Source organism: Marmota marmota, unplaced genomic scaffold (assembly GCF_001458135.2).
Source record: "Marmota marmota marmota unplaced genomic scaffold, marMar, whole genome shotgun sequence".
In the NCBI taxonomy this organism is placed as follows: Eukaryota; Metazoa; Chordata; class Mammalia; order Rodentia; family Sciuridae; genus Marmota; species Marmota marmota.
In genome coordinates this window covers 1,160,555-1,179,364 of record NW_025999896.1, presented here as the reverse complement: position 1 = coordinate 1,179,364, position 18,810 = coordinate 1,160,555, and the positions used below count along the sequence as shown (strand labels likewise).

At 46.8% G+C, this 18,810-nt stretch overlaps 3 protein-coding genes and 1 non-coding gene across 4 annotated transcripts; all 4 read left to right on the top strand.

Moving 5' to 3' along the window:
- The first annotated feature begins 157 nt into the window (after positions 1–157).
- Trappc1 (trafficking protein particle complex subunit 1) lies at positions 158–1,750 on the top strand. The gene is made up of 4 exons (XM_015504445.2): positions 158–403; positions 560–630; positions 951–1,089; positions 1,389–1,750. The coding sequence occupies exons 1-4, from the start codon at positions 305–307 to the stop codon at positions 1,515–1,517; spliced, it is 438 nt and encodes a 145-aa protein (XP_015359931.1). The 5' UTR covers positions 158–304; the 3' UTR covers positions 1,518–1,750.
- Positions 1,751–1,881: 131 nt separating this feature from the next.
- Kcnab3 (potassium voltage-gated channel subfamily A regulatory beta subunit 3) lies at positions 1,882–10,065 on the top strand. The gene is made up of 14 exons (XM_015504446.2): positions 1,882–2,899; positions 4,142–4,185; positions 4,273–4,310; positions 4,544–4,623; positions 6,861–6,905; positions 6,990–7,034; positions 7,219–7,262; positions 7,438–7,524; positions 7,794–7,879; positions 8,025–8,145; positions 8,230–8,324; positions 8,410–8,530; positions 8,703–8,791; positions 9,069–10,065. The coding sequence occupies exons 1-14, from the start codon at positions 2,175–2,177 to the stop codon at positions 9,144–9,146; spliced, it is 1,698 nt and encodes a 565-aa protein (XP_015359932.1). The 5' UTR covers positions 1,882–2,174; the 3' UTR covers positions 9,147–10,065.
- Positions 5,965–6,083, top strand: LOC125615039. Its single transcript, XR_007345612.1, has one exon. It is a non-coding gene; the product is annotated as a small nucleolar RNA SNORA54 (small nucleolar RNA).
- Positions 10,066–15,605: 5,540 nt separating the features above from the next.
- Rnf227 (ring finger protein 227) lies at positions 15,606–18,329 on the top strand. Its single transcript, XM_048798015.1, is given in 3 exon segments — positions 15,606–15,878; positions 15,881–16,024; positions 16,096–18,329. Coding segments are annotated over 3 exon segments (291 nt in total). The 5' UTR covers positions 15,606–15,787; the 3' UTR covers positions 16,152–18,329.
- The last annotated feature ends 481 nt before the right edge of the window (positions 18,330–18,810 follow it).

Sequence of the window (18,810 nt, the reverse complement as noted above, 5' to 3'; positions counted from 1 at the left end):
TGCATTTGAAGTCTGGGAACCTGATCGCGCGTGCGCAATCCTGGCGGCCACGGATTGGTTGATGGAGGGAGGCGGGGTCTGATGAAAGGTGTTGAGGCGGAGTTAATGCCCGGGTTTTGCAGTTAGAGCGCCCAATGGGGCGGGGCTGCTAGGAAACCGGAAGTAACTGCACCACGACTCTCAGAGCAATTCCGGTGAATCCGGGGTTGGAGTACCCACCTAGTTGGAGTGATCTGCGGCGGAGAATCCGAGCCTACTGAGTGAGAGCGGTCCTGGAACGAGGTTTACAGTCCCTGTCCTGTCGATGACTGTCCACAACCTATATCTATTTGACCGGAATGGAGTGTGTCTGCACTACAGCGAGTGGCACCGCAAGAAGCAAGCGGGGATCCCCAAGGAGGAGGTGATGAGAGGGCCCCGGCTGCAGTCCGGGTGACCTCGCACCTCCAAACGTACAATAGTCCCAGCCCAACCCCCCTTCTCCAAATCCCGGCTGATTCTCAACCTCCACCTGGTCTCTTCCGACAACCAATACCTAACTCTGTCCCTCTCCCTCTAGGAGTACAAGCTGATGTACGGGATGCTATTCTCTATCCGTTCGTTTGTCAGCAAGATGTCCCCGCTAGACATGTACGCCGTGAGAAGGAGGGCTAGTCTTGGGAATTTTGGGGCAGAGGGGCTTACTTTGTAGAATGAAAGGGAGATTGGCTCCCAAAGCGGGGAGGAGAAATTAGAGAAGCTTAGAACAAAGATGTTGAAGTTTGCAGGAAGGGGAGTAGGGAAGTGGTGAGGTGGTGAAGAGGTTGGAGGTGGGGGCTAAACTGAGGGGTGGAGATGGGAGGTGTCTACTCAACTAGCTTCCTACAAACTGTATGCTTAAACAAGAGGGAGTCGACTTTGAAGGATCAGAAGTATTTCTGCCATCTTTAACACCCTCCTCATCTCTGCAGGAAGGATGGCTTCCTGGCCTTCCAAACTAGCCGTTACAAACTCCATTACTACGAGACGCCCACTGGGATCAAGGTTGTCATGAATACTGACTTAGGCGTGGGATCCATTCGAGATGTGCTGCACCACATCTACAGCGCGGTCAGTGTCCCCTTGAGGGATCCTTTCATCAGAACCCCTTAATAGCCACAGACAGAAACCCCCCAAAATCCCTCAAGTTTCCAGCCCTAATCCTACTGTGTTGTACCTCTGTTGAATTTAAGAGTTTTCTCAGAGGTCTTTAGATCCTTAGACATCCTTAGACAGTTTCTCTTAAGGGAGGGCTTGCCTCCCAGTCTTGGTTCCTTGTGAGTTCATACACCCTTGAGGTTATACTACATTTGGGGTTGAAAATTAGAAATGTCCAGAAAGCCAGGATTTTACACCGTCTTTCTCCACAGCTGTACGTGGAGCTGGTGGTGAAGAATCCCCTATGCCCACTGGGCCAAACTGTGCAAAGTGAACTTTTCCGCTCCCGGCTGGACTCTTATGTCCGCTCTCTGCCGTTCTTCTCTGCCCGAGCGGGTTGAAGCGAGCTACTTAATTCCTCAGGAGAATCTGAACTGCCTGGGGCCCTTCCTAACTTGTGGCCCCCACTGTAAGCCCCTCCGTCTACCCTCCTCGAAAGCAAAAGCCCGTCCTCCATCCCGTCCCCTCCTCTTCACAATGGAGTCCCTATATCTCCAACCCGTCCTCTTTCCAGTTTTTAACCCTTATATGACTCCACGAGAAGCCCAGAATAAACTTTTTGTCACCTTCTGCAGCCTGAGCATGTCTGTTTGAGTGGGCCGCCTGGTCTTGCCCCAGATAAAAGCAGAAACTAGGGCGGCTGTACCCATCAAGCCTGCAAAGAGGTTTTGCCCTAGGAATTTTCAATAGCCACCCCGTTGATACTTTGAGCTGGAAATTCTTTTTTGTGTTTTGTAGGATTTTAGCAGCAACCCTTTTTACTAAAGGGTACTAGTAGTGGTACATCCTTCCCCACCCCCAGTCGTGACAATCAGAGTGTCTCCAAACCTTGTCACATGTTTCTTGGGGGACATATTCCTCCCAACAAAGAACCACTGAGTAGAGGGAAGGCTGACATGCGTTGGGTCCAGAAAGTGTGGCAACTACGCGCCTAGGATGGATCTCTCTTCTGAGCACAATGAATAATCAAGTCATTGAGCCTTCAGCAGGCGGGGCTCATGCAGATATGCCCCTGGTCTGGCTGGGAGGCGGGCGGTTCTATGCAGACGAGGGGGCGGTGCCTGCATGTTGATAAGCTGGGCTGGCTGCCGACGCGGCTGGGAGCCCCAGTAGGTCCCGCTGCGGTTCCGGCTAAAGTGGCATCCCTCTCCCGCCACCCTTTGTCCCTGGGTCCCTACTTTCTGAGGATCGCCCTTGATCTTACCCTCATCCATTTCCTACTCCCTGAACAGCTCCCCCCCGTATCTGAATATCTCCACTCCTGGAGCCCCCAGCGTTTCTCCCTTCGCGCCGCAAACCCCACGACCTCCAGGAGCCCGCCCCCGCGGGCCCGATCTGCCAGGCGGCTCCCGCCGCAGCCTCCTCAGCCTTCCCGCTCTCCCAGGGATCGCCCTATTACAACCCCAGGTGTCCGCGCTGGGGTGTCCCTGCTTCTTCCTCCTGTCCCCTCAGTGCCCCCTCCCTCGCCCTGGCCAGCCGGCATGCAGGTGTCTATCGCGTGTACCGAACAGAACCTTCGCAGCCGAAGCAGTGAGGACCGTCTGTGTGGACCCCGGCCGGGTCCCGGGGGCGGTAATGGAGGGCCAGTCGGTGGGGGGCATGGGAATCCTCCGGGGGGTGGCGGGTCCGGCCTTAAGGCCCGAGCCGCTCTGGTTCCCCGACCTCCAGCGCCCGCTGGGGCCCTGCGCGAAAGCACCGGCCGAAGCACTGGCATGAAATACAGGTATGGGGTGGCCGGGCAGCCTGCCCATTTGCTCCCGGTTCGGGACCCCTGAGGCGTCCTTGGGATGGCCGCCAAAACCCTTTCAAACTTTGGTAAAAATGTTCCTTCCGGTCCCCGGCACTCTCTTACTTGGTCCTTCTCTTGTTCTCCATCAATACTCCTAACAGGATCAAGTTTAGCAAGGTTGAGTCCTGTCAAACCCAGGGGATGCTCCTGAGTTTCCCTCCTTACCCCTAGGAAGGTTGTGGATGCACGGACCTCCAGGCTGCGCCCCCCTCCAATAGTGTCCTTGGGTTGGTGTCCTGGGGAGAGGAGGGAGGGAAACGACTTCTCACTCTGGCCTGCTCTGAGTGTCTGACCCAGATATTGCCCCCACCAGCCCCGAGAGCTGGGTTTCTTTTGACCTCTCAGGGGTCAGGAAGGGGAGGGGACTGGGGCCTGTGGGAAGTAAGGACTATTATCTTACGTCCTCAGGATAAAGGACTGGTCTGGATGGAGGGCGGGCTTAAATTTGACATTATCTTAGAGAACTGAGAGACAGGGGCTCCTGATTGGTAGTGAGTAGAGGTCACTAATCTAACCTGGCTTTGTCACCTGAGTAATCTCATACCCTCCATGTGTCTGTCCCAATTGGGAAATTGAGCTGACTACTTGGATGGGACCCCTTGGGAGGAGAAGTGGGCTCACTGGTTAGGAGATAGTCTCCACAAGACAATGGGAGCTGAGAGATGGAGAGGGGAAGAGGCTTTCATGTCACATTCCCCGCCAGGTCTCCTGTTATGTCTTTGTGGGTATAGCCAGAGACCCTGGACTGAGTACCTGAACTTGACTTGGTTTACCTCTGCCATCCTGGAGTCAACCTAAGCATGCCATTCTCTGAAGGGTCTGTACTCACCACAACTATCCACATTCCCTGAAACCCCCTACTCCACACATCCCACAGATGATTCAAATACAGGCAAGAACTCACCCAGAAGAAAGACAAACCAGACAGCACATCTTCAATGTGATAAGAGGGAATAGAGGCATCCAGCCATTTATTTGTTCACTTGTTCTTTTAATAATATTCTTAGGGAATCTGCTATGGTAAGTACTGCCCAATCCCACAGGCTTACTGGGTCTAGTTTCTTTGGACTGAGACACCTTGAGGGCTTCTCAGTCTGGAAGGAAAGGAGCTGGGGGCTGATGACCTAGGTTCATAATGGAAGAGCCAGCCTTTCCTTCTGCTTCTGTATCCTACAGGAATCTAGGAAAGTCTGGTCTTCGAGTGTCCTGTCTTGGCCTGGGTGAGTCAGAACAGGAATTAAGGGAAGGGGGCATTCTTTCATGGCCCACTTCCCACAGTTCTCATGTATCTGGCTTCTCTCCTGCAGGTACCTGGGTCACATTTGGTTCTCAGATCTCAGATAAGGTATAAGTGATGGAACCTAGAAGCAGGGTGGGGTGGTGGTAAGGAAATCAGAAAAAGGGACCTGGAAAGGGGTTTGAACAGCAAGCATGGGGAAGGAGGGATCTGAGGCTGGAGACTGCAGAAAAGGGAAAGAATATTGAAATAAGGGATGAGGTGCCATGGGTTGGAGTACAGCAAGGGAGGTTACTGAGGGGCAATGGGTGATCTTCAACTTTTTCCTCTCACCTTCCTAGACAGCAGAAGATGTGCTGACAATTGCCTATGAGCATGGTATAAACCTGTTTGACACCGCTGAAGTGTATGCAGCAGGAAAGTAAGGACTGGGGAGAAAGAACTAAGTTACACTTGGAAGGCTGAGGGAACATCAGGGTTTCTTATTTCCCACTAAAGAACTCTGGGATTTCTGGGAAAACTAAGGTCCAGCCTTTCTGGACATGGGCCCCCAAAGCATTATAGGAGTTATAGTCCCAGCATCCATCCCTCTCTAGCTTACAGGCCAGTAGGCATACTGTGTAAGTCACATTAAATAAAACTAACAAATAAAATTTTTATCTTGAAGGAAAAAAAAAAAAAACCTAACAGCTGGGTGCAGTGGCACAACCCTGTAATCCCAGCAATTCAGGAGGCTGAGGCAAGAGGATCCCAAGTTTGAGGCCAGCCTCAGCAACTTAGCAAGACCCTGTCTCAAAATAAAAAAATGAATGAGAATGTAGCTCAGTGGTAAAGTGTCCCTGGGTTTTACCAGTAACAAACAAAGAAATAAACAAAACCCCAACAAACATATCTTGAGTATCATTATGTACAACTACATATGAACTACAAAGTTGTATTTTCATCAGGCCAAATAATATACCTGTGGCTTCTCACTAGGAATAGCCAAAACCTAGAATGCCTATTCTGCCTCTTCTCCATCTTGCAGACACTTCTGCTCATCTTTAAGACTTAGCCTAAATGTCAGTTTCTCTAAGAAGCTTTTATCCAACTCCCCAAAATTGGTCACCATCCCCTATAAGCTTACTGCCTTCTGACACAATTAATTACTGGTTTAACTAGCTATATTTGCTGCTTATATCAGAGGCTTTTCCCCCCATGGAACTTGTCTTGCTCTTCCCCAAATCCCTCCACAGAGCCTAGCACAGAGCAGGCATTATTCTGTATAAAATCAACATGCTCTCAAAAAGTGCATAGTGTAATCCCAGCAGTTTGAAGGCCATGGCAGGAGGATCGAAAGTTCAAAGCTAGCCTCAGCAACTTAGTGAGGCCCTAAGCAACTCAGTGAGACCCTGTCTCTAAATAAAATACACACAAAAAAAAAGGGCTGGGGATGTTCTCAGTGGTTATGGGCCCTTGGATTCAATTCCCATTTAAAAAAAAAAAAAAGTACACAGTGGGCCAGATATATAGCTCAGTGGTAAAGTATTTGCTAGCACACATGAAGCTCTGGGTTCTATCCCCAAGGCCAGCCTCAGCAACTTAGCAAGACCCTGTCTCAAAAAAAAAAAAAAAAAAGAATGAGAATGTAACTCAGTGGTAAAGTGTCCCTGGGTTTTACCAGTAACAAACAACATTGACAAAATGTGTATGTCTAAGTGGTTACAACAAAAAACACAGGAAATCAAACAATAGTAAAACATTTCAGTAAGAGTTCACCATATTGCACTGTTCGTAACCTGTCGGCCTGGTTGTAGCTGGCAGATTCCATTCCAGTGCCACAGCATCTCCAGCAATACATAACTGACCAGTGGCTTTCAGTTTCAGGTCTTGGAGTCAGTGTTTTATGAGGCGCTGTGGGTTAAAAAAAAAAAAAAAAGAAAGAAAAGAAAAGAAAGAAAGAAAAAGAGTTCACCATAACAATTTAAGACTTGGGCTGGGGTTGTGGCTCAGTGGTAGAGCGCTCGCCTCGCATGTGCAAGGCCCTGTGTTTGATCCTTAGCACCACATAAAAATAAATAAATAAAATAAAGGTATTATGTACAACTACAACTAAAACATAATTTTTTTTAAAAAAAGCAACTTAAGAGTTGTCACAAGTTAGCTCATAATTATATGCTAAAGAATTGTGTAACCAATTCAAATGAAGATTACAAGAAGGACTGATCCATAGACTGTGGCCATCAGAGCACATTCTATGAATGAGGCAGAATCTGAACTGAGCTTAGAATGAATGAGGCAGAATCTGAACTGAGCTTAGAATGGTGGGAAGTTCTGAGAAGGGGGAAGGCAACCCAGATGGTTGAAACCAGACAAGGCAGTGTTCTCCCTAATTCTACCAGTCTGTTCCCGTTCCCTCATCCTATTCTATCCCCTTAGCAACCCACAATAGGGCTTGATACCATAGTTGATACACAAGAGGTATTTGTTGAATTAATAAATGAATATTGTATGACTATACCCCTAGCTCCAGAAGCCACTCTTATTTAGTCCAAAATGAAGTTGAGAATCCAAATGGGCTTCTGTTTTTTGCTTTACAAAAGAGCAAAAGGTGGGGAGGAGGGGAAAGAATTGATCCACCTTGGAGAGATCAGTGTCTTTGCATTGTTTTTCTTCCAGGGCTGAAAGAACCCTAGGTAACATCCTCAAGAGCAAAGGATGGAGGTGAGACCATGTTTTGGAGGGTTTCTGGGACATGATCATCCAAACATCCTTTACTTTTTGCTTCTCCCATTTCTCTTTTGCCAGGAGATCAAGCTATGTCATCACCACCAAGATTTTTTGGGGAGGACAGTAAGTGACTATTCCACTGTGACTGGGGAGAAGTGTATGGGGGGTGGTGAGGACTGCTGTCCCATACTTGCTATTGTAGGTCCCTGTCCTGCCTGTGAGGACTCATGCAATCCTCATGGCTCCAGGCCAACCCTGGTCCCCTATCTTTGTCACACCTCTTCTTTGACTTACCTTTTTCCTATAGGGCAGAAACTGAACGAGGCTTAAGTCGCAAACACATCATTGAAGGTGAGAGTTCGAGACTGGGGAAACTCAAGTGGATGGGCATAGAAATCAGAGGAGTTGGGAACACTTTCGAAGGCTTTGAATTGGAGGCTTTAGGTGGCCATGGCAGTGGGGTAGTCAGAATTCATAGGAAACAGAAACTGAGGAACTTACCGTTTTCTCCTCATCCCCACCTAAGGCTTGCGAGGATCCCTGGAATGCCTCCAGCTGGAATATGTGGATATCGTCTTCGCCAATCGCTCAGACCCTAACAGTCCTATGGAGGGTAAAAGTAGCACTCCCAAACCTGGTAGCCCTTCAAAACTGGGCACTTCCTTAAACCCTCAAGAAGCTAGCCCCAGCTCAGGAGGCCTTCCACACTCTACAGCAGAAGCTTAGACTCCAGGACTTGGACAGGAGGGAGGTGGAGAATAGATATACCTTTTTGGCTGCATGGAGATACCTGGGGGGGTCTTGGTGGGGCAGGCAGAGATCTGCAGATCTGGTAGATTCTAGGGGTCTAGCAGTGAAGCTCTTCCTTTCCTGTGTGCCTAGAGATTGTGCGAGCTATGACCTACGTCATCAACCAAGGGCTGGCCCTATATTGGGGGACATCCCGATGGGGGGCTGCAGAAATCATGGTGAGTCTGTGACCCCACCTCCCCCATCCCAAAACTGGTTCCCACTTTTCACATGGCTACTCCAGACTCCACTGCACTGGAGGAGGAAGTGAGGAAGAAAATGGAAAGAGTGTTCTGACTCCCATGTCCTCTCCACCTCACCCAGGAAGCCTACTCCATGGCCAGACAGTTTAATCTGATTCCTCCGGTGTGTGAACAAGTGGAGCACCACCTATTTCAGAGGGAGAAAGCGGAGATGCAGCTGCCTGAGCTCTATCACAAGATTGGTGTGCAGCCCCACATCCCTGCCTTTCACTCAGCCTCACTTGTGGCCTAGGTCCCTTTTCCATACCCAATCCTCTTGCTCTTAGGTGTTGGTTCAGTCACTTGGTCTCCTCTGGCCTGTGGTCTCATTACTAGCAAGTATGATGGGCAACTCCCAGATTCCTGCAGGGCCAGCATCAAGGTGAGATCTGAGATGGTGGAACTGGGGCCATCTGGCATGCTATGTGTGGTGGTAAAGTCTTTTGCTGATACTCCTTGTCTTCCAGGGCTACCAGTGGCTCAAGGACAAAGTACAGAGTGAGGATGGCAAGAAACAACAAGCCAAAGCCATGGACCTTCTGCCCATTGCTCACCAGCTGGGCTGCACTGTGGCCCAGCTTGCTATTGGTGAGACACTGCCAGTCCTGGACCCCTGTCTTCTCTTGAAACCTCACAAACCTACCCTAAGACTGGTTTGTCCCTAGGAATTATCCTCTTCTTCAGAAATACCACTGAAACCTGTGTGCTCACTCATCCCCATCAGTTCTTTTGTTTTTGTTTTTTCCTCCTCTGGCTCCAGCCTGGTGTCTCCGCAGTGAGGGTGTCAGCTCGGTTTTGCTGGGGGTGTCCAGTGAAGAGCAGCTGATGGAACACCTGGGCTCACTACAGGTGAGTTTGGAGACTAAGTGGCAAGGTTCATCTCTGTCCCCTTCCCCAGGAGTCAAAGCTACACTGTCCAACCCAGAATAGTCCAATGAGGTCAGCCACTACAAAGTCCTCACTTTGCAGGTGAGAGGTCCAAGATGACAAAGTGCGGCAGGGTCACAGCTGTGACTTGCTTTTTGCTAATAGTCCCTACTCTGGTGCTTCCTTGGGTCTCTGAACCTCTTGACTTTCCTCAATACCCGAGATGTACGGCCTCGTCCACCACCCCATTCTCCTCCAGGTGCTGAGCCAGCTTACACCGCAGATGGTGATGGAGATAGACGGGCTCCTGGGGAACAAATCACATTCCAAGAAATAGTCCCTGGGGAGCGCAGAGACTCAACCTGACCCGCTGCACCCGCCCAAGAATCGCATCTCCGCAGCCGCCCCTTCACCCCTCCCCCGTATCCCTCCACCGAGCGGCCAGAACCAGGGTAGCCCCGCCCACTACAAATTCTGGCTTGAGTAGCGATGCGCATGAACAAAGCCATATCCTTCCGCAGTGGGGCTTGAGAGAAAAAGTAATCCGCCCACCCCGTGCTGCGTCCTTTTTAGGCCTTCTTCCTAATCCTGGGCATGAGCTATGGGCGTACACTCTCTGCCGTTTGGTCTGGCTCCTTTCTCTCTTCTCCCTTGTGCCGGGGCCCAGAAAAAACACGGCAGATGCAAGAACATGCAGAGTACCTCAAAAGTGACCCTTGAAATGTCATCAAGGGGTAAGGACCTAATAAGTGAGTTATAATGTTATCTGGGACATAGGAAATGTGGTTTTACGATATTCCACACGAAGGCAGCCAGGCTGGTCCTGGCTGGAAGAAAATGAAAATCTCTGGGAAACCAGAACTCTACCTCCCAGCTCGGAGGTGCAAGACTTCAATCTAGAACTACTGTAATACCTTGTTCTTGCAGCGAGGGGCCAGAGTGGGGGAAACAGTGACAGCACCGGCAAAAGCAGAGGGAAATTTGATTGCAGATGTACAGTGTGATCTGGCCAAAATTGCCCAGGTGGCTCTTGGAAAACAAAGTTGAGTGGTGCTTTTGCATTAATGATAGTCTTTGGGCAGAGAAATGGGGCTGACAAAGACCTGGGAACAAATTTTTGAGCCTTGAGCTGGACTTCCTATCTGCCATTAGAGGACTGCAGTCTTCCTCCTGCAATAACCCTAAAGCAATAATGATAGCCCGTCTTCTGTAAGATTTCCCAGGGAACTGTAAATAAAATTTCAGCCTGATCCTCACAGCGTCTGAAATTGCAGGGGATGGAGGGTAAGGTTTTAGCCTCACATTACATGGTCCTCTTGCATCGTCATTAGAAAACTCTCAGCACCAGTTTTCTCTTCATTCAGCTCAATGACGCAGGCACGGGGCTCCTGGTCACTGCTAATGAAGGACTTAGGCTCTAGGTACCCCAGGCATGGGTCTTTTCCCTTCCTTTTTTAGCGCCTAGTGATCTGGCTTCCTAGTTTTGTTGCTCCTCTGGTTGGTCATTCATCCAGAATGAAAGTCAGTTGCCTGACACTCTTGATCTTTTTGTGTTTTTAAAGTTTTATTAGTTATACTTCTTACTTGACTTGTACTTCTTTCTCTCTCACCCCGTACCCACACATCTAAAGAACTATAAGAGTAGTTTTCTCATTGCTAAGTAAAAGACTGTTCTGAAGTAGAGGCTTCAAGATTTAGAAGAAGAGCCCTACAGCGGTGGCGCACATCTGTAATCCCAGCAGCTCAGGAGGCTAAGACAGAAGGATCTTGAGTTCAAAGCCAGCCTTAGCAATGAGGAGGAGCTAAGCAACCCAGTGAGACCCTATCTTTAATAAAATACAAAATTGGGCTGGGGATGTGGCAACCCTAAATTCAATCCCTGGTACCCCCCACCCCTCAAAAAAAAAAAGATTTAGTAGAAGAGAGGTCAAGTGCAGAGAGAGGGAAAGAAGTGTGTGTGGGGGGGTGTATTTGTGTGTCTTTGTACTGTGTATTGATCTCAGGAGTGCTTTACCAGTGAATTACATCTCCAGTCATTTTTATTTTTTATTTTGAGACAGGGTCTTTCTAAATTGCTAAGGTTGACCTTGAACTTGAGATCTTTCTGCCTCAGTCTCCTGAGTTGCTGGGATTATGGAAGAGTTATCATTTTAAAAGGAAAGAAAGAAAGAAAACCAGTGATGTGAGGGTAAAAGAAAAGCAGAATCAAATGGTGTGATGTCAGATACTGCTCCTATTTTCTTCCCCAAAGGACTCTGATTTCCTGGAGACAGAAAGTGGGTGGAAAGTTACAACCCTCAAAGATCACAAGGCAGAGGAGGATGAGATCTGCCTTCCTTAAATACAACCTCACCATCTCCCTTCTATCCCCCTTCATCCTGCCTTGATCCTGAAGCTGGGAGCACAGAGTAAAACCTATTTCCAAAAGAGAGAACCCAGGAGCATGCCATTTACTGGATTAGCAACCAACAAGATCAACTAATTAATACTTACATCCACCCCTATCATCTCCCACTCATTTTGGAAGACTGTGGAGGAAACAAAGAAGTAAAATGTATGACTAAACTATGATTAGTTCTTCTGTAACAAACACACAAGAATTTATCAATTCAAAATAGTATTCTTAAATAGTTCTCTTGGAGAGTTATGCATTTCTTGTAATGTTGCCTACCCCATTGCTGAATACATTTTAAAACTCCTCTTAGAATTGCCTTCAGAGGCAGTTTAGAAGCCCCTTGGGGGGGGGGGACACCCAAAATAAAAACCTTCCTTTACTGTCATACCTCCTATGTATATAAACATTAGCCATATTTCTCACCCACCTTATTCATGAATTTAACAAGTATTTGTTTATTGAGTTCTGCTATAGTATGGCACAGGGATATAGTGGTGAACAAAACCAGACTCAGAACAATTGTTGTGCAGTTTACTGATGGGAGAGAGAAACAATCAAATGACCACCAACCAAATACAAACTTCAGTTGTCCAAAGTCCAGAGGGGGAAAAGAGGGGAGGGATGAGGAGAATAGCATACACAAAGGCCTTTTGAAGAAGGGAACTTGCAAGCTGTGTTAGCTTTTCGTTGCTTTGACAAAATGCCTGATTAAACAACTTAAAGGGAGGAAAAATATTTTGGCTCACGGTTTCAGACTTTTCAGTTCATGGTCACTTGGCCCCTTGCTTTTGGACCTATGGTGAGGCAAAATATCATGATAGAAGCATACTGGAGAGGAAACTCTCATCTCATGGTGGTCAGGAAGCAGAGGAAAAGGAAGGGTCCAGGTCCCAATATCCCCTTCAATGCCCCAGTGACCCTAACTTCCTGTTATAAGGCCCCACCTCTAAAGGTTGTACCCTGATAGCACCTCCAGCAGAGGACCAAGCCCTTCAACACATGAGCCTTTCTTTGGGTGACATTTAAGATTGAAACCATAACACAAGTCAAAGGTTTCCAGAGCCAAGGAGAAAAATGTGAGGCATGGGTGGCGTCGGAACACACAGCATTACAGAGCGCTTTAGAATATCTTTATCCTAAGGACAGCAGGAAAACCTTTATATCAGTTAGCTTTTGACACACAACAAATCACTCCAAAATTTAGTGGCTTAAAAAGTTATTTTTTTCCATGATTCTGTGGGTTAGCTGGGAGTTCCTTTCTGTTTTCACCTGAGTTTGTTCATGAGGCTGTGTTCAACTGGCTGGTTAACAGCAGAATTCCAAGATGGACTCATTAGCACGTCTCATAGTTAGCACTGACTCTTGGTTGGGGCACCTCTGTTCTCCTCCACGTGGCCTCATCCACCAGTGGTCTAGCCTTACTTCCTTGCATGGTCTCAGGGCAGCCTCCAAGGAGACAAAGACATAAGCTGCAAGACCTCTGAAAGACTAGACCCAGAATACACATATCACTTCTGCCACATCCTATTAGTTAAGGCTGATCACAAAGCCAGCCCAGATTCAAGGTATAAGGAAATAGACCCCAGTTTTTGATAGAGAAGCAGCAAAGCTGTGTTGCAAAGAAAATGGGGGACATTAAACTATCACATTAAAAGATTTTAAACAGGAATGGAAGGACTATGTGATAGGACCTGATTGAGTCTGACATTTGTAAATATCTAAAAGCCTACAGAGGCTGGAGTGCTTATGGATAGACTGATTAGGTGGTTTTTGCTAAGGTCTAAGCAAGAGATGATGGTATGGGATGGGAATGGGAAAGACGGTAGAATGAATCAGACATAATTTTCCTATGTTCATAGATGAACAGTGTAACTCTATACCATGTACAACCACAAAAATGGGAAATTATACTCCATGTATATATAATATGTTAAATTACATGGTGGGCAGGAGGTGGCAATTAATAAGTAAATGGATTAGAGAGATGAATTTAAGCAGCAAAATGACCCAAGCTTGGCAATGGGTCAATAAAAGAAGGTAAGGGAAAAGGAGGTGTCAAGGGTTACACCTTGGTTTTTTGTGTTGGGTCAAGGAAGGGTTGGGAAACACTAGAAGTACTAGATTGATTAGGGAGATAATTACTTTGTTTTTTGTTTGTTGATTGATTTTTGGTATGGGGATTGAACCCAGAGGCACTCTACCACTGAGCTAAATCCTCAGTCCTTTTAATTTTTTATTTTTGGTACCGGGGATTGAGCCACATCACCAGCCCTATTTTGTATTTATTTAGAGTGCCTCGCTTTTGCTGAGGCTGGCTTTGAACTTGCAATTCTCCTGCTTCAGCTTCCCCAGCCACTGGGATTATAGGCGTGCACCACCGTGCCCTCCAAGTCCTTTTAATTTTGAGACAGGGTCTTATTAAGTTGATGAAACTGACCTTAGACTTGTGACCTCTCATCCCAGTCTCCCAGGTCTCTAGGTTTACAGGCCACCACACCTAGCTATCAGTCTGAATTAAAGATAAACAAGAAAGGCTGTGGAGCTAGCAATGGGATACATAAATCTGGAGCTTGGTCTGTTGGCTGTCAAAAAAATGGGGAACATTTATATAATAAAATCTACCTTAAAAGACTAAGATCTGGGGGGAGGGAGGAGTGGAGGTTCACCAGATTGGACAGGGGAAATGGGGGGAAGGGAGAGGGGATGAGAATGGGAAAGACAGTAGAATGAGACATAATTTTCCCATGTTCATAGATCAATACATGAACAGTGTAACTCCACACCATGTACAACCACAAGAATGGGAAGTTATACTCCATTTATGTATGAAATGTTAAAATACATTCTGTCATGTATAACTAAAAGAACAAATAAAAAAATACAAGAAACTAAAATGAAAAAAAGGCTAAGATTTATCACCAGTTGAAGATATTTAAAAACACGAGGCACACCTTTTCAAAGGGTAGTTCCAAAACGTTTTGAATTATGATAGCATAAGTAGATGGAATAAGTAGACAGGTTCCAAGTGACCATGAAGACAAAAAACTCCAAAGTTCTGAAATGTTTGCTTAAAAATAATGGTATACCTCCTCACAAGACTGTCTTCTAGGTTTAAACAACTTAATGAAAAAATAAAACCAGCTCTACATTGTAATAAGCCAATAAATACCCTGGGTGGAAAGAAGCCTATCTTGTATTAACCAAATATAAGATGCATGTTGAAAATATCTGGTATTGAGAAGTGAATATAGGTAGGGAGCACACGATGACAATAATAATAGCTAATGTCAGTAGCATAGCCTGTAATCCCAGCAACTTGGGAGGTTGAAGCAGGAAGATCACAAGTTCAAGGCCAGCCTCAGCAACTTAGTGAGGACCTAATCAACTGAGCAAGACCCTATCTCAAAATAAAAATATAAAAAGGGCTGGGGATGGGGCTCTGTGATAAAGTGTCCCTGGATTCAATCTTCAAGGCAAAAAATAAATAAATAGCTAATACTTGGTATTTACTATGCAATAAGCACCATTTTAAGCCCCTATTTACACAAACTTTTCAGTCCTCACCATTGTTATCCACATTTTGTAGACAAAGAAATCAAGGCCCAGAGAGATTAAGTAACTTGCTCAAAGTGCTGCAAATGCTGGTGGAGGTTAGGGTTTGTACTCAAGCCAGTTGTTTAGAGGCTGAGTTATTACTCTCTCCAAGAGAACCTGGGAGGTAGGTCCAAGAGAGCAGTGTGAGGAGGCAGCTGTGTGTGGGTGCCACACAATAAAGGAATGTAGGTTGTGAGTACCATGTCCTGTTTACCTGGGAGGAAGTCAGACTCCTGAGTCAGAAGTCATGTTGGATTGTTTTGCTAGAGCCATCACACTGTGTGGGTGTCCAAGCCTGGATACTCTGGAGGGTACAGATTCCCAGCATTCCTAAGTCTAAGGTCCTAGAATCTAGGTCCCTATCTTAGGCTGAGAAGTGGGTTGAACAGTTTGGGGAGGATGAAATTTGAGAAATCAGTCTTAACAAGAACACAGGGAGGTCCTTTGAGGGCTAAGGGCTGAGACACTGGGTAGCATCCATGCAGATATCCAGGAGCCCACTACAGATTGGCAGAACAGGCACTATAACTGGCTTAGTAAATCTGTTTGAGGAGACTCTTGAAAGAGTGAGCAACTTAAAAATAAGGCCGAGGGACCTTTGGTGCCAGTGACTGAAGGCAGGAGCGCAAGAAGGGGCCTGGGGATTTGCAAATAGTATAGTTAAAGAGTGCTGGCATTGTGCTGGAGGAGAAGAAGTTCGTGTAGGGGACAATGCAAGGTGTGCCCCCCAGGATAATCCCGACACCTCCTGGCCCTCCTCCCGTACTCCGCCCACGCTGGCATTCCGGGCGTCGTGCCTCCACCGCCCCCACGCGTGCCGCGGAAGGGAGTGGCCACACAGCCACCTGACGCCTCGAGGGCAGAACCTCACTATTAAAAGAGGTGAGAGGCCGCGGCGCGGGCCCCAGGACCGGACCCGGGCCACAAGAAGGTTCGCTTGCTCTGTCCACGGCTGAGTGAGCGGCACCCTAAAATCTGTGGCGGGTACGATGCAGCTCCTAGTGAGGGTGCCCTCTCTTCCCGAGCGAAGCGAGCTGGACTGCAATATCTGCTACCGGCCCTTCAACCTCGAGAGCCGCGCGCNGGCGAAGGAGAGGCAGACGACGAGGAAGAGGAGTGCGAGGACGGGGCGGGCCCTAGAAGCGCGGGGTGGCGCGCGCTCCAGCGGCTCTGGGATAAGGTCCTGGAGCCCGCGCGCCGCTGGCGGCGTCCGCTGCCTAGCAACGGTGAGAGCAGATCCTGGGGGAACGCTAGGGTTCAGTTGCTTCCTTCTGCTACTAAATCTTCTTTCTCATAGTGCTCTACTGTCCAGAGATCAAGGACATTGCCCACGTGACCTGCTGCACGCTGTAACCGAGTAATCCGGAAGCTATGGCAGAAGAAAAGTGGGAGCTGCAGCCTCAGGCGTGCTTTAGTACAGGGGACTGATGTCAAGACTACCCCCTCCGATCCCGGTATTGGCACGTGATGGAGTTGAGCCAGGGCAGAAGGAAACGCCCTGGGAGATGTTGATGCTGAGCTGGGAGCCTCCTAGACAAACTCGCCCCCGTCTACTGATTGCCAGCATTACATTTTCAGGCCCAGGGATGATATAAACAAAGCCTACATTACTGTGGGAAGAAAACAGACTGTTTTCTTAGCTGTGGCTTTGGCTTTTGTCCAGGGCCGCTGTGGTGTGTGGGAGCAACAGGTCCCATTTTAGCAGTTGTCAATGGTTTGAATATTTTAAAAAGATGGAATGAGAAAGAGGCTAATTTTCATGGCATGTTAATTTCACTTCTCTGGCATGTAAGGATGCTAGTATGCCTGTTGTCTCTCTACTCCTAGTTCTGTTCCAGAAATTACTGAGATGCCTCCCTGCCTATGATTAGGTCCTTGCTTCATTTCACAATCTCTCTTCAGTCTGCTAGGGCAGGTATTCGAAGGGCCAGAGCACATCATATGAGACACCTAATTAGGGTTTATCAAGGGTAGCTCAGTGGTAGAGCGCTTGGCTCGCACGCGTGAGCCCTGGGTTCGATCCTTAGGACCATATAAAAATAAATAAAGATATTGTGTCCATCTACAACTAAAAACCTTTTTTTCAGAAGACAAAAGGAGAGTCATTTGGTAAAATCATCAAAATATAAAACTTTTTATATTATCTGTATTTTTTATAGTCACAGGGACACCCTGGCACTACTGAAAAAAGGTGCTTTTATAATTTTAAACTTGTGTCCTGTAATGAAAACCTTACCTATTGCATGCTGTGAATGCTATTTTATTACATACCTATAAATATCTTAAGAGTAGAGTCATGGTCAGGGACCAGCAGTGTTGGTGTCAGTGTGGAGCTTGTTGGAAGTGTAGAATCTCAAGATCCCAAATTTACTGAATTAGATTCTGATTCTGTGTGATCTGTGTGCATGAAAAGTTTAAGAAGTATTGGTCAAGATCCTAGACACTCTAAGATATCATCTGTGGACAGATGATTTAAAACACAATCCATATACTATCTTATTGAAAGGTCTAAATATCATTCTATTGCTGAAGAAGTTATTGTATTACATTTTTTTCTGAGTTAAAAATGTGAATTTAAGCTGGGTGTGGTGGTTCATACCTGTAATACCAGCTACTTAGAGGCCGAGACTGAAAGAGGTTGAGACTGAAGGATAGCAAATGCCATCTACTCCACCTCAAAAAAGTGACAAGTATGGATCCTGGTTGTTTAGCTTTGTCTCTAAGCTTTATTATTATTGACAAGTTGTGAAAGTATCCATTTATTTTTAGACTAGAAACTTTGTGTGTGCTACTAGGGATTGAACCAGGCACTCTACCCTTGAGGTACATCTCCATACATCTCCAACCCCCCCCCCTTTTTTTAATATGTTGAGGCAGGGTCTCACTAAATTGCTGAGGCTGGCCTCCTCAGCCTCCTGAGTCACTGGAATTACAGGAATGCTCTACACCTGGGTAAATCTCCATGTTCCTGGATTTATTTTGCTTGTTTTGCAGAATTGGGGATTGAACCCAAGGTACTTTACCTCTGAGCTACATCCTCAGCCCTTTATATTCTGACAGGATCTTGCTAAGTTGCTTAGGGCCTCAACTTGGGAATCCTCCTGCCTCGGCCTCTCCAGCAGCTGAGATTACAGGTATGTGCCACTGTGCTTGGCTTTTAAAAAAATTTTGATTTTGAGACGGTCTTGCCAAGTTGCCAAGGGTGGCCTTGAACTTGTGATACTCTTGTTTCAGCCTCCTGAACTGCAGGGATTATAGGCATACACACTACACCCAACTAAACATGTATTTGGCATTTTCCTGTTCTTAACTCTCAGTTTAAATGTTCCCTTTTTTGATTGCTGTTTTCCCCATCCTTTGTAACATAATGGCTTTTTCCTTTTATTTTCTGATATTTCACATTTTATGGGTGTACTCTACTAAGTAGAAGCTACATGGGAGCCTTGACTAACTTGTGACTTTTATCTCCAGGGCCAAACACAGTGTTCATGTACAGTAGATATTCAATAAATGTTTGTTGCATCTCTCTTATTTTTTGAAATAGCCTTAGGAATAAAGGGTTTGGCCTCGCTCAGCTTCTGAAAGCTTCTGTTAGTGAACAATACATGCCAAGGTAGTGTCTTAGCAGTTCACATCTCTGGCACTATTGCAGGTCTGACCCCTAACCCTTAAAAACAACAACAACAAAAGTACCTGTACTTCATATGAAATTGAACCTATGGAGCTGTAGTGACCTCTACTGACTCTTACGGGAACTAAGCATTAAAGGGAAGAGGATGATCAAAGGACTTGAAGGCAATTTTGACTCCTTGTCAGGCACTCCTCCCACTGTACCTCTGTCAAGGAAGCCTGCTCCCTCTCTATACTCCATTGAAGCCACAAAGCCACACAGGGATCCTGCTCACCCTCCTCTACACTGAGCTCATCACACAGCTGATGTTGGAAAAAGGGTCCAGTTTTAGTGAATGATTCAGAGACAAAAATGAGGTAAAGGAAAGTCACAATTTAAAAA